General features: G+C 41.3%; 1 protein-coding gene across 3 annotated transcripts in view; it reads right to left on the bottom strand.

The window, feature by feature from the left end:
* rttn (rotatin) overlaps nucleotides 1–15,054 on the bottom strand; it is a 37,375-nt gene that overhangs the window by 16,109 nt on the left and 6,212 nt on the right. For all 3 annotated transcript variants that reach the window (XM_031282098.2, XM_036000254.1, XM_031282099.2), the window contains exons 10-30: nucleotides 14,520–14,635; nucleotides 13,457–13,624; nucleotides 13,131–13,343; nucleotides 12,806–12,918; nucleotides 12,035–12,161; nucleotides 11,582–11,707; nucleotides 11,151–11,267; nucleotides 10,451–10,590; nucleotides 9,663–9,834; nucleotides 9,468–9,567; nucleotides 8,976–9,061; nucleotides 8,248–8,365; nucleotides 7,532–7,628; nucleotides 7,372–7,437; nucleotides 7,034–7,225; nucleotides 5,955–6,197; nucleotides 5,063–5,219; nucleotides 3,168–3,334; nucleotides 1,790–2,009; nucleotides 267–395; nucleotides 1–101 (exon numbers count right to left, since the gene is read on the bottom strand). The exon at nucleotides 1–101 is cut by the window's left edge and continues 10 nt beyond it. In XM_031282098.2, coding sequence (XP_031137958.1) covers nucleotides 1–101; nucleotides 267–395; nucleotides 1,790–2,009; nucleotides 3,168–3,334; nucleotides 5,063–5,219; nucleotides 5,955–6,197; nucleotides 7,034–7,225; nucleotides 7,372–7,437; nucleotides 7,532–7,628; nucleotides 8,248–8,365; nucleotides 8,976–9,061; nucleotides 9,468–9,567; nucleotides 9,663–9,834; nucleotides 10,451–10,590; nucleotides 11,151–11,267; nucleotides 11,582–11,707; nucleotides 12,035–12,161; nucleotides 12,806–12,918; nucleotides 13,131–13,343; nucleotides 13,457–13,624; nucleotides 14,520–14,635 — 2,968 coding nt within the window. The remainder of the gene's footprint in view (nucleotides 102–266; nucleotides 396–1,789; nucleotides 2,010–3,167; nucleotides 3,335–5,062; nucleotides 5,220–5,954; nucleotides 6,198–7,033; nucleotides 7,226–7,371; nucleotides 7,438–7,531; nucleotides 7,629–8,247; nucleotides 8,366–8,975; nucleotides 9,062–9,467; nucleotides 9,568–9,662; nucleotides 9,835–10,450; nucleotides 10,591–11,150; nucleotides 11,268–11,581; nucleotides 11,708–12,034; nucleotides 12,162–12,805; nucleotides 12,919–13,130; nucleotides 13,344–13,456; nucleotides 13,625–14,519; nucleotides 14,636–15,054) is intronic.

Here is a 15,054-nt window from a genome sequence, read left to right as displayed (position 1 = left end):
CGGTCGACCCATAGTGGGATGAGCCAGGCCAAACCAAGCTGAGAGGCACTAGCCTCCTCAGCAGCTGCCTCATTCCCCAAAGACCACTGGGATATGAAGTCCTGATGTAGACAAAATAGAGAGAAAAACATTGTTTCGGTTACATTCCAAAATGTTTTAATACTGTGATGTCTGGTGTCTGGCTCTGACTTTCAGTGCTTACATCTATTTACTGATTTCTTTCTAACCAGCGCCCTCACAGCAGTATAAACATGGTTGACACTTGCCTTGTCCTTGTTCTTGACCATCATCTCATGGGACAGGTGAAGCAAGCAGATGACAGCATTCTTGGTCACACCTTTCCCCATGAAAGACATGGAGTTGCCTCCCCACTCGACATAAAATGAGGAGATCACCTTTATAAAGGATACAGATTGTATTGGGGTTATTGAATTAAAGAGCACTGCAGTGTGTTTTATGGTTTCCCATCTATTCTCATCCTGCAAAGACATAGCTGACAGAACTGCACATTATTTGGAATGGTACAGTAAGTGGCGTTATCCCGCTTTGCTCCCCGTTTCTGCCGAAGAAGACTGAACAAAAAGTACTTGTTTCTGAGTCAGTTATTACTGTATGCTTGTCATGCAACTCACTGCATCCAAACGAAAGCTAAATACAGCTGAGACTAATTATTTTTGCTTTGATATGCCATCAGGATGTGGGACTGCACTGAAGAGAGAGAAGCCCAAGGCCTGCTGAGCTTTAGGGCCCTGCAGTGCCAAGAGTATCAGGTGAGAGGTGGGTCCGAGGGCTGGGAAGACCCGGGGTGAAAGTGTTCGCCATCTAAAGGTTATCAATGAGATCAAAGTAGCCACCAGAGATCTCGACTAAATAGGAAATTAACCTTCAAACTTAAACTTCATGCAATCTTAATTCATGTCCATGAAAGCTGCCCGTTAAAACAAACCAAATGAACAAGCACAGGTATTGTGCAAACAGGATGGTCTATTCCACAGGGGTCTTCATTCCCAATCAAAAATAAAAGTTAGGACACCTCTGTGCTGAGGACTGCTGCGCAAGCTGGTCTACACCGTGTTACGCTATTGTTTTATGGACTGTTGAACAACTGAACAGATGGAAAAGGCAAGGTTGATTAATCTCATCAGCATTTTCACAGTGTGGCATATCAAATCAATGAGATTTTTTACCTATTGCAATTCATGTCCCGTAACCATGTTTTGCTTCATTTTAATTAATTCCTCAGAAAGTACTGTGCTTTTCATTTATTCATTTCTGTAGGCCGTCTCATCTCGGATGAGAGGGTAGGAGGCTTGCGTATGCCCATACAATCCATGAACATTTGCACACATACTATGAAGACACAGAACTTCACACACATGCCACCCACACCCACACACCCACACATGACACCCACACACGCCACCCACACCCACACACGCCACCCACACCCACACACACCCACACGCATGACACCCACACGTTTGTTTCACTATCTTTGTGGGGACCCGTCACTGACATAATGCATTCCCTAGCCCCTTACCCTAACCTTAACCATCGCAACTAAATGCCTAACCTTAACCCTTACCCTAACCATAACCTAATTCTAACCCTAAAACCAAGTCTTAACCCTCAAACAGCCCTTTAACCTTGTGGGGTCCAGCATTTTGGGCCCACAAGGCTGTGCAGACCCCACAAGTATACTGTATTCCCCGGTTTTTGGACCCCACGAATATAGTAAAACAAACACACCCACACACCCCCACACCCAAACACCCACACAAACACACACCTCTAATAGGCCACTGAGATACTTGGAGCAGAGCAAGATGGGTTCCAGGTCAGAGCAGTGGGAGCTCCAGCCAGGCTGGGCAGTCAGGCTGACCATGCCTTGCAGTGTCCTCTCCAGGCTAGGAAGGCCATAGAAACGCGGGGCGTCGGACACCCGCAGGCTCTGAAGCAAACGGACTGCCAGCTGGCTTTTGAATGGGCCTGCTAATGCCAGACATAGCCTGGACAGACAGGAAAGGACAGAGTGACAAAAAGCGATACACAAGCAAGCAAACCAGACAGGACGGTAGACAAGAGGCAGGAACGAGAGGGAAAAAGACAAGATAACGTTAACAATAAGCGTTCCAATTCTTTTTCATAAGCCTGTGGCTTTTTAAGTGTTTGGTTTTCATTTTCATTTTCTAAATGACTAAGCTATTTGGATTTCAATCACAAATTAACTGAAATAAGCACTTCCCTTACAGCGGAGGAACACTTCACTATCTTTTTTCCTCCTGATGATACTAACACATTGTCTAACATAGCATTACATAAGTGCATTCACCTTTCCCATACATCATCATCAACTTTATTCCAGACTCAAGGTCCATTCAGAAGACACAGACATGACATACAACATACATTAAAAAGAGAACGAGAAACATATACAGAGAAATAAAAACAAAAGAAACAACAATACTGCATTTCTATAAAAGACACTTATACCAGTGTTTCCATAGTGATGAGGGGTATCGTATGGCACTGAACCTAGGATTTACTAGCATCATAACAATGCTGTTCTGGGAGATGTTCAGGCGACAAATGAATTTGTGATAAGACTCCTCTCAATAATGCCTGGAAGGTGCTGACCCCTGCATTACAAAACAGGTCACTTGCACTAGAGCACCTGGGTTTGTTGAGCAGTATCCTCATACAGTCATTATAAGCAACCTTGAGCTTCTGCATGCTTGCCTTTTTAAACTTAGTCCATAAGGGAGCAGTATACAAAGGAGTGCAATATGCTTTAAACAAACTAATTTTGACGTCATCCGTGCTCATAATTTTCATACAGTGTACAGAGCTATAGTTAGTTTACACTCAGTTACTCTGTGAGTGTTAACACCCTGAAATATACTGCATATGTGTAGTTAATGCAGAATTCAGTACTTTACTTTTTGTTAGGTAGATAAAACCAAATTCACATTCTAGTATTATAATGAAATTATCTTTCATTATTCTAAAACAACTTAGGATAAAATTTTACTTTAATTTAAAACTCCATAAGCAATATTAAAATTGCAAGAAAAGACACTGAGACCTAAAAATAAAGGGCCGTGTCTGTTGCCTGTCTTGTTACTTCCCAGTGGAGTGTCACACTTTTTGGGGTGAAATCATCCTACCTGTCAGTAGTTTGTGCAAGTCTGAGGAGTAAGATGTTAAAGAAGCGAGTGAGTTCTTTCTGCAGTCTCCGGCTGACACGGGTCTTCAATTCATCCGGCTCCCCAGGGCTCGGAGTTGAGGTCTGAGTCTCCACACCAAGCAGCAAATTAAGAAGCGATGGGGTCTCCTGGATGGTTGATAGAAGGTTTGTTTTTTGATTTGATGTTTACAGTACATTATGTATATATTATTTTGGATTCATCCCATTTTTCTTTTCTTAAATTATTTTTTAGGGCTTTTTCGGACCTTTATTGAATAGGACAGCTGAAGACAGGAAAGGGGAGACAGAGAGAAAGGACGACATGCAGCAAATGGCCGAGGGTCGGAATTTAACCCGGGCTTCTGCGGCAAGGACTGAGTCCAAGTACATGTGGCGCACACTCAACCGGGTGAGCTACCAGGGCGCTCCGGATTTATCCCATTTTAATGTGATAATGCTTCTTCTTCTTTGATTTTATTTTCCTTTCTTTTAAATGTTTTGGCAACTCTTCTCCAGTTCTTTGTATGCCTTCTTGTACTCTGTAAACTGTATACATACACATCTTAAAAGCACATCCCTTTGTTCAGGTGGATTATTATTACTATTAACTTAGATTAGTATTAATAGTCAAATCTAATTTAACTGCCATCCTTTCCAAATTCACACAAACTGACCTATGGAGAGAAGATGTAGAGGAGGCTGACAGGTGTTTTTGAGCTAGCACCTCCTTCTTAATACCACCCACCATTTCCCTACAAAACTCTGATCTAGAAAAAACAAACATGCAGAATTTCTTGTTGAGCGGTGCACATGGAGCACATAGTTAATATAAGTGTAGGGAGCAACAGATGTTGCTGAAACAGCTCAGTAATTACAGAAAAGTCGGAGCAGAGCAGAGCAGAGCTGCTCACCCCTACCAGGCATTCAATCTGAGTCTGCTTTAGCTGCCAGGGGAGGGCTTATTGTTTACACACACATTAATGAGAAAGCCAAGGTGAGACTGATTAAATCCTAAAAGTAGCTCTCCCTGCTAAAACAGTATGGTGATTCTTCTCCTCGGGCAAACATATGAATCCAACTTTGTTTTAAGAGCTCAGAAAGTAATCTCTGCCGCAGGTCTGAGGTGGTACGCTGTGGTAACTATTTTTCTGTCGTTATGAGAGAGTAATATAGTTCGCTTGTCTGACAGCGTGTGATTTATTCAGGCTTTGATTACAGGTATATAACCCTCTGTGTTGCAGAGGAGAGAGTTTAACCAGATTACTAGCTAACAGAGATGCACACAGGATTATTTTATAAACACATACACAAGCTACAGTACAGTAGTACACATTAATAAGATTAAATAGCACATTTTATCTATACCACAACCACACTGTAACGCTTACCGATTCAAAATCTCAACTATTCCTTTCAGCCAAAACCTATGACTACTGTCGTTAGGGCTGCACGATATGAGGAAAATATGCGATTGTGATTCTTTTGACTGATATTGTGATTGCGATATGATTCATGATATTGGAGGGAATGATCATTTTTGGATCATTATTCTCATTTTCATTGAAAAATATTGAAATATGAATAAATAAATGATTGTAGTGTGATTTATGTGAGACTCTATACCAAACAAAGATTTTTTCATTAGTCTGTAGGATATGATGTGTAGGATGGAACGTCTCTGCAGCACCACAATAACTAATTCAGAATGGTTTGACACATATTTTGCCTTTAACAAATATTGCGCCCCCACCCCCTTCGATTTGGATATTGTACTTGTCCATATTTCGATTTTGATAAAATTGCGATTAATTGTGCAGCCCTAACTGTCGTGAGGTTTTTCTTTCCTGCTTCACCAGAAAGGGTAATTATTTGTACCTGGTTGAGAAGTAGCTCCAGTATCCAGCGCAGGTCCTTGTCCTCTGGGTCAGATGCAGTCTCAGTGTGAATCTGTTTGAAGTAGGCATTCAAAAATGCAACAATTCCCACTAGCAACCTCTCATCCTCAACACAGGCTGGACACACCTGGAGAAACCTGCAGGGACGAAGACACAGTCACCATGACAACAAGAGGAAGAGAGCATGGTTAAAAGGAAAATACTCAGTAATAATTTACTTTTCATAACGTGTCTAATATACTGACCACTAAAGAGGCTAAATCAGAATCAGAAACACGTTCTATTCACTCTCTTTTTCTTCTTTGTCTCTTTAATTCTTAAAACATTATTGTACAGTGGAAATGAATTGCACAAAATAATTACAACTACAAGACAGAGGGATGGTGACAAACTGATGGAATCAACTGAAATGAAACTTTGGTGGAGGCTCCTCTTGTTTTCTTCATTAATACTGATGCATTACATTCTAATCACTTTATTCTTTTTAAGTTTCGCTTTGGTATTTGAGTAGTTAGAGGAAGATAGATATTATAAGTTTGTCATACTTGCTCAGGGAAGCTTTATTACTCAAATCAATTACTTTAACCAGAAAAGGCATTTAACACTATTAATTCAAGTCAATTCTTCAAAATAAGACTAAAAGATCAAAGCCATAATGAGCTCACTGATCCATGGAAAAACATTTGGTTCACAGCAAGTAATGTTTTTTTCGACAGCAGCAGTAATAATAATGGCATACTGTTGGGGAATGTCATAAAATCCTCCCATCATTTGCTTAATTAATAAACCTTAACAAGACATATTTACTGGTTATTAGCATGTTGACAGTATGAAAGTACATGTATGTTAAATGGAGTTTGTATGCCGTGTACCTGGTCACTGCTGCCTGCCAGCTGAGGGAGTGAAGGGTGTCTCTGCAGCTGTGGTTGGGGATGTGAGGAAGGGCCAGTCGCTCAATCAGTAAATAGAGGCTGAGCCTGGAGAGGGCAGAGGTCACCGAGCTGTGTCCTGCTGCCGTGACGATGGCCTTGATGCAGTCCTGCAGCGCCGTGGGAAGGTGCACCGCCTGCAGCGACAGAACCTGTGCTTCTGACAGCTTTAAGTTGGAATGAAATCTGTGGGGAACAAAATGTAAATGCTTCAAAATATATAAATTAAAAATTGGACTACATGGCTATTGATGTGCTGAAAAGTGTGTTGCATAAGTAGCATCCTCAGAGGCATACTAATGACTGCATTAACAAACATATTTGATCACCAATCTGGAGGGATGAGACATTTATGAGTCACCCAAAGAGAGAGGTTTTCTGAGAATTAATTGTAACTGAATCAAGCAGAGGCAGGCATCATACCAGCTACAATCAACAAGCAATACTCCCTAAAATGATGTCAAAACAATAGGAAAAACTGCGTAATAAGACACAACAATATCACCGGAGATAAGGACTTGTGCACAGAGTTGTACTTTACACAAAAAGGAAGATACCTCTCAATTATCACTGACTGAATCCATCTCAAATAAACACTGTAGCACTGTATGACACTTAGTGGAATGATCCATCTATGGTGTGCTTTAAAACATCTTTGCTGAAATCAAGCTGGTTAAAACTGTACAAGAAACATTCTCATCTTTTTGAATTAGGTCACATTACAAGTAACAAATGAAATATGAGATGCTAAGCCTCTAAAATTCTTTTTTCTAATTCTTTACTACAATTCTCCACTAGACAGAACATTGTATAAGAGTGATGTGTGGCAGGATTTTTCTTTAATTAAAATATCCTGCTATGGAATGATTGTTCTGTTCAGTTTCTCCAACAAATAGTTACCCTATTTCCGTCTACTGAGAAGGACAACTTACGTGTTCTTGATACAGAAACAAACCTTTGTATCCAATCATTTTCTCCTTATATTTTTTAACACAACAAATAAGAAACATTCAGGTCCTTACTCAGTAACATGGGTAGATGTGCCATGCAGCTCTTTAAGGAGGTTGTCTATCCCAGAATACCATGCAGTGTTCCAGGCTACTTGCAGGGCTTGGCAGGCGGGTGCCAGGGTCAGAAGGTCCGAGGAGGGGGGCAGGACGCAGCAGTACGGGCTGACAGCGTGATGAGTCGCTGCCTGGAATGGGATGTTGTACCTGGGAGAAAATTTGGGAGAAGAGCAAAACAGTTGTTTATATCACTTGTGAAGTGCTGTTGATGAGAGGAAGGGACCTTTAAAAGAAGCCACGACCCAAGTAAGAATGTTAACTATTGATCTTGGCAACTTTACGGCTCAGTTTACCTGCGTATCACTGACAGTGGTAGGGAAAACGGTGCAAGGGTCACATCTGTGTTGGATTTGTCCGACCTGATATGACAAAAAAACAGGTAGTAAAACAAAATATCAATTAATTTCATTTTAGAGACGTGGAAAGCTCAAAGAGAGAAAAAAATAAACTCACCATATTTCAATGCTGGCAATCTCATCAAATAGCAGTAAACTCATTAGGACAGCAATCTCATTTCCATTGCCTTTGTTCTCCTTTAATACCAAGGATGCTATAATGATGACACAACATAAACAATTTACATAACAACCACACCCTAAACTTTATCACTCGACCTCATGAATAAATCTATATGCTAAAATTTGAAATTCCATTCCATTAAAGACTCATTTCAAAATTGAAGTTTGGAAACCCCCAAAATGAGACTGCCACCCCACATCAGGCATTGCTGACATTATGATAACTCTGAAATTATCAGTTCTGAGGTTTTTGACGCAACAGCTGAGTGCTTTAAACTGAGTTGTACAAACATCACATTTGTAATGCATAAAACCTGGCACACATTTTTGCATAAAAAAAAAGTGTATTTGTGTCTAAATCAGAAAATAACAATATACAGGTTGTCGAACTCAAAAATATATAATTATAATTTATATTAAATTAATTCTCCTAATTCAAAAGGATGATAATTTAGCTACAAATTATGCCAAGATGAGCTTCATGGCAACAAGTTGCATCATACTAATATGCCACTTACTGCAGTGTGACAACATGGTTGAAAGCTATGCATCAATGGATGACTTGTCATCGGTTTTTTTTGAGAATGTGCCCCCGGGCTACACAACATAACGTGCATAGCTGTTACTTAATGAGCTGTCTTGTGAATGTACCCCTGAGCAGTGTGAGGAGCAGGAGGTTGCGATGTGCCAGACTGTGCCTCAGAGATGGATCAGCATACACCAGCTTCCTCAGGATACACACACAAGGCTCCAGCAGGCAATCTAAGCTCTGGGGAGAACAGCAACATGGCACTCAGTGTTTAATTGCAGGGAAAATGCAAACAAACAAAAATATTATTTCTGTCTCCTCCTGCTCTCTGTCTCTCACATACAAATGCACAGGGTCTCCTTCCTGTCTCTTCACATCAGCTATACCCAAATTCTGTGATTGCTCAGGTTGCAGACAATGGAGGTTTGGGACAAATACAACCTGCAGGCATCCCTCTTACATACACTTGTTAGCTGAGACAAATCATTCTCTGTGGCCCTGTTCCTTCACCTCCTTGTAGCCAGACATGCTGGACGATTACCCCTGTTAGCGGTTTCTGATTCAAGTATGATCAGCAGACTTCAGTAACTAGAGGGCAAAAATCACTGCTTACCAGGGCCTGTCTGACAGTATTAATACAGGACATTTCATCCTTCTATCATGCACGCATCAGTGGGTTTCCTCCACACACGCTGGCAACTCATGTACTCACATATAAACAAGGACATGTACCAGATGGGAGCGCATGGAACTGCATTTATGAGATACAGGGTTTGTTTAAGTTGGCTTCAACAGCAATTCGTTCGGTACACATCCATTTATCACTTTGCCAAAGCAGGTTTGTTTTTACCTTGTTGCCGTTTACACTCCCCATAATGAATGAAATGACTTTGTCTGTTATTCCAAGAATCTTCAGCACTGGGTGCATTGTTGTGTCTGCAGGGAAGTAAGAGAACTATTTAATATACTGACAAGAAACATTTGCATAATCACAAACTATTTGCCTTTTCCTGCTTGTCTAAAACATATGGTGGTGGGAGGGCACATACTCTGCTGCACATAGTTTTTTTTTCCCCACAAGGAAAGAGCTCTCACTTATCACACAAACTTTGAAAGTTCTTTATTTATTTATTTTATAAAATATGCCTTTACATGAGCACTCTGATCTGAAAACCATTAGCCATTGGAGAGAAACACACAGAGGTAGACTTAAAGGGTTGTTTGAAAATATTAGCCTGCCAGAGCCAAGAGATTTAGCATGGAAATGCATTAAAACAATACAATAGAGAAGTTTATAAGAAATACTGTATATTAAAGTTAGTATATTTTACAGACCGCTCACCTTGTAGCACTACAGACAGCTGCTCTGCAACCGATCTTCTCAGTGAGATGTCAACAGTGTCTGAGGACAGGATACAAAACAGCTTCTCCACCGACTCCACCTAGCCACCATTAAACACATTAAGTAGGCAGTTACATCTGCCGATGCAGACGTCTATCCAAGTGTGTTGTTCTTTCTGTGTATGTGTATTTATACCTTAAGGACAGACTTGTTTCTGGTGTCCAGTGTGATGTCCAAAGGGTTTCTGAGGCAGAAGAGACTGGGGATGGAGGAGATCAGTGGTTGATCCAGGTCTGGTCTGGCTGTGTCAGCAACATCATCGCTGGTTAAGTGGGGCAGGATTTGTTGCACTGCTGCTATTCTCACACTGTAAATAATGAGCAGAATTTATGCAAAACTTGGAGTTCAATATTTAATTCAAAATCCCACTATTTAAAACACAGATTAAAAACGACATGAAACAGCTCTATTCAGGTGGCAACGCAAATACACTAATACAGGGTTTAAATGTTACCTGCCTTTTAGGTTTTTGTTGTTGTTTTTTTTACACGACATCCACATGGTGATTGGTTGTCAAAAAACGGCTGGCAGGGCAAACAAATCTATTAGCTGTTGCCAAAAAATTACCAGGGCTTGTCTCCAGTGTCTAGTGTTAATTTCTATCTTTATCAATATTCATAGGCTGGGACTAGATGGCTGTTTTACACTGGCCTCACAGAACACTTAGATGACTTGATGAGAACATCAGCTGACAGCAACAGATAGTGGTAATATGTCTGTCATATTATGTGTCGGAAAATAGAATATTTAGGCTCTCAGGCGTTTCTCTGCTTTAACATCCAACTAATCAAACAACTTTGCACGCACAAAGACACAGAAGAAACATACCATCATAGACATATACATCTGGGCAGGCACATAACACCCAAACAAACAGAGTTACACAAACATTGACAAAAGAAAGACCCAGGGCACAGACTCACGTGGGTTGTTTAGTAAAAAGGAGTCGGAGCGCTGCTTTTAGCTGGGCTGTGCTTGGAAACACGCGGTCTCTTGCCACGTCCGACATGTCACTTATCAGCAGGACACAGTTTCCCAATGACTCGTCAGTGCCGGCGTAACCCTGCCACACACACACACACACACACACACACACACACACAATTCTCAGACTGCCTTGGCAGACAATGGAGCGAACAATGGGGAATTCCAGCTGAGCAGCACAACAGTAAATAAAATATGCATCGCTTTGATTATGGGTGGTTTCATTTCGTCTCTTGTTGACATGGCGGGCCCATCTCTGAATGGCCTCCTTGAATTAAATCACACTTGACAGCCTAGTCAAAATCTCATGTATATTCATGAAGAATTTCCAGGCTTTCTGTTGCCTGAAACTGAACAATTAATAAAAGCTTGTTTTTTCCCACCAAAAAAGGAAACAATATAACACAGAATATGTAAATGAGGGAATAACTACATGTTTCTCACTGGCAGCTCAATATGCAGTCTTTGTTGTCCAAAAGCACTTAAATTGAACTTTTGATCATAGTTGTGTTGATTGTGGAGAACATACACACCATTTCCCCACGCTCCATAAATATAATGTAATATGTTTCAAACACGATGCCGCTTTATGAGCTCTGCAGTACAAATACAATACAGCCTCTACACAGAGCACACCACCTGTAATATGGGCATGACGGGGTAAAGTGCCTCATTGAATCTGTCCCAGGTTGATGCTGTCATCATCAATCGTCCTTTGAGCAGGAATAGCAGGATATCCTTGGCTGCAACGTTCACCTATAGATCACAGGTAAACTGCTGAATTCACAAAGGCGCTGCTGACAAAACATTTACTACCAAGTACTGCAAGTGACAGACCTTTAAACGTCTAAATTACATGACACCGCTGAACCCTGACAGTTTAGCATGACTTTTGAGTAATGTACAAGAACTTTAAAAACACACCTGAATCCCTGTACCTGTCTTTGATTACGTTTATTCCTTTTCAACCCTGACCTAGACTAACACGTTAAAGAAGTGGCCAGAATGACCTCCCTCCGTAGGTCAAATGCTTCTATAAAAATACAGGAAGTACACACACGTTTGCCTACCTTCTCAGCAGAATCCTGAAGTCCAAAAGCACTTATTTCATAGAGCACCCTGTGGTGGATAAGGAACTTGACTCCACCGCATGCTGCTGGTTCCTGTCGTGACACATTCTGGATGCCAAGGCAGTCCTAGGGGTGTATGTAATCATACCAAAGCACATCATAAATTATCGCTATGCTCTCACTTGCGCTTGCATGCAGGAGTTCCAATTCACTTTAAATGAAGCCATGTACTCTAGACGATGGTTAGTAAAATGAAGAGTCTGATTCAAATTTTTTTTTTTTTATAGCACGCTGTCAACGATCTGCGATTCATCCATCTTCATCTTACTTATTTACATATTTGTGCACCACCAAACAGACCCACATTGTGGCTTTAGTAGCCATAATTTAAGCCATGAACCTGCACACCCTCATTTTAACACTGACGGTCTATCTAAGATGGCTTGCTCTGACCTTGACCAGGTTTAAAGTGCATTCGTATGTTTCCGTCTTGACAGGCGGTGAAGGATGGGACAGCAGCTTGAGGAGAAGTTTCTGGCTCTCTGTCTGGAGGAGGGGACTGGGCTGATCAAACTTCCACCTAGTGATGGACAAGCAAAATAATTTATACTAGCATAGAAATACAAAATATATAAATGCAGCAGAACAAGTGGCTGACTTCTAGGGCTGGGACGATATGCTTTTGCCCCAATTCGATTCTTTCACGATACACGGGTGCAGATTGGATTTGTATTGCGATTTTCATTTATTGCAATTCTAGTAGTATTGCGATTCAATAGTATTGAGTATTGCCTTTTTCTTTTCCTTCTTTAAATAAACAAAAGTTGAAAAATACACTTCTCCAGAGACAATATATCATGAGACATTTCTAAAAACTAATTGTTTTCTAAAAAGAATGCACATCACATGTCAGTCAGTCAGTCAGAATTTTTTTTCATTTATAAAGAAGAACATAACATATATTTTCATTTTTCATTTTCATTTTCATTTCATTTTCTGCTTTCGGTCTGTTTTGCTGGAAACGGATATGATGTAGTCGCCGTTGGCCGTACCGTATAAACAGAAAATATTTAGGTGCATCATTGGTAAAATAAAAAAATTTAAAATATCGATTCTGGAGAATCAATTATATAAATCGTCGCAAAAAATAAAAACGCGACACATACGATTTCTTTTTTCATTTCCAACCCCTACTGACTTCACATTGCAAGATTTTTGACGTACAGGTAAGAGCAGATGTGAACACATTCCTTGATGATGGGTAAGTGCTGGTGAAACGGGAGGCCGTCTATGGCTTGGTCTGCCAGCTCCAGCAACTCCAACCAGTTCTTCTCTCCCTTGATGCAGAAATAAATCAATGAATGAAGACAAAAACGTTGATGTGAGTGACAGGCTAAAAAAGGTTTTGCTGTAGCCTGAGGGCCACATCTAATGGCAGTTACATTTGTGTCAGAGTGTTTTTTAATTGAGATTAGGAAATGTGGGATGCATATCTGTAAAAGATGCCTTCTCTCTGTAGATTGCAGAGCTACTTTTGCTATTGGCCAACCTCAGCTTTGGTTTCCTTGAGGAAGTTGCAAGTAGATTCCATCCAGAGGGCAGCGCGGGTGACCCTCCTATAGAGATCGTGGCTGTCTGAGTTCACCTGCTCCAAGTAGGCCACCGCTGTCTCTTGTATGCTGGGTAATGAACTTCCCAATGACGTGTCCAAGCACAGGTGGAAAATAGCTGTTGCTGTGTTCTCCGGGAGATTGTCACTAGCCTACGTGAGGTCAAGAAGCCTTAATTTTCTACTACTTTTTAAATAAAAGTAAAGTAATAACAGAAAAAAACATCAAGATAGTATTGAGATTTGGTCAATATGAGCACACACACCTTCTCAGGAGGGAGGATGGTCTGCAGGAGTTTAATGGTGAATATAGCAGTGCCTGTGTAGGCCATTCTGTGATGAACCTGACAGCTGTGGGGAGTGTCTGCTGAATAGCTCCGATGGTAGCTCAAGATATCCTCCAGTAGTTCCATGCATACTTGCAGCTTTGCCTTCTAAAAACACACACAGAGACAGAAATGTGGAAAAAAGCACACATGCTGCACAAACACAGCAACACACGTACATGCGCTCACATCACGTGCATGTTCGCACACACCAATGCACACCTACTGGCTGGGGGCCAAGAGAAAAATTGCTCGTTCCAGGAGTTAGGATTTGAATGTAATCAGATTTCAGGGTTATTTCGGGACAAGATACAGATCCACCCTATCTCGGTATGAATAAATTGGAACAATCTATTCTCAGCCACTTTGTTCTAGGGAGGAGAAACTGAACAATAGAATAATTGAACCAGCAGGGGGCAGTAGATGCCCTGTGCATTGCTGTGGCTAACACGAACAGTTCGGCCCCATTACCCATAGGAAAAGACCATAGGTCCGGCACACGAAAGCTGCTCTCCACATGAAGATGACAAAACAGTTCTCAGGCTGCAAGGCTCTGGGCATGTATTAAACAGCAGAGGGCCAGAGGGGCCTGGGCTTGACAAGTGTATAAGTCCTCCTGCATAGAAACATACTGTGTAAACAGTCAGGGAGGATAACAAATGACTCTGCATAGCAAAAAAACACACACCAGTTTATTACAATCCATTGTGTGGACCACAAAGTAAATGGAGATAGAGAATTTACTAACTTAACAATTCTGTACTTGGATAAACCCAGGGGTACAGATGAGATTTGCATGTGTGTGTGAGAAGCTCTTTGTAACCAGAAGAAAGCCTTTGCAACCTTATATAATTCATTCAGCTCAATCACATGCCTACAGTTCTCCTTGACAGTTAAGTACGGTATGCCTGTGGTAAATTGTCTGGTGGCCAACACAGTTCTCTCAGTGAAGTGTATCCATTCATCTACATAAGAAGCTGTCATGTGTTGTGTTTTGACTTGCCAGCTCCATCCCCACCAGGCTGCGATCGTCCCAGACCAGCTCACAAACACTGTCCCCGAGCAGGAGGACGGCATCGCACAGCAGCTCCAGAACACAATGGAACACATGCGAACCCTCTGAGAAAGAATAGAGGAGGAGAGAAACTGAATGAGAGACTAGATCAAATAATGACAGAATACAATCAATATAATGAAACAGCTGAGGGGATTATGTGCAATCAATGATCTTTACTCAAGCAAAAAACAGACAGACAGCGGTAACTGATTTATCTAATTTACAAAAACTGTTCCCCCTTTACCTAAAAGACAACAATGGCTGGGCGCCTGGGTGGCTCACTTGGTGGAGCGGGCGCCCATGTGCAGAGGCTCGGTCCTCGATGCATTGGCTCAGGGTTCGGGTCCAACCTGCGGCCGTTTGCTGCATGTCTTCCCCCCCCCCCCCTCTCCCCTCTTTTCCTGTCTACAGCTGCCCTGTCTATTAAAGGCTAAAATGCCCCAAAAAATATCTTTTAAAAAAAGAAACAAAAAAAGACATC

This window comes from Sander lucioperca, chromosome 1 (genome assembly GCF_008315115.2).
Source record: "Sander lucioperca isolate FBNREF2018 chromosome 1, SLUC_FBN_1.2, whole genome shotgun sequence".
Lineage (NCBI taxonomy): Eukaryota > Metazoa > Chordata > Actinopteri > Perciformes > Percidae > Sander > Sander lucioperca.
Note: the sequence above shows the minus strand (reverse complement) of the source record. Positions and strands in the feature narration are given on the sequence as shown.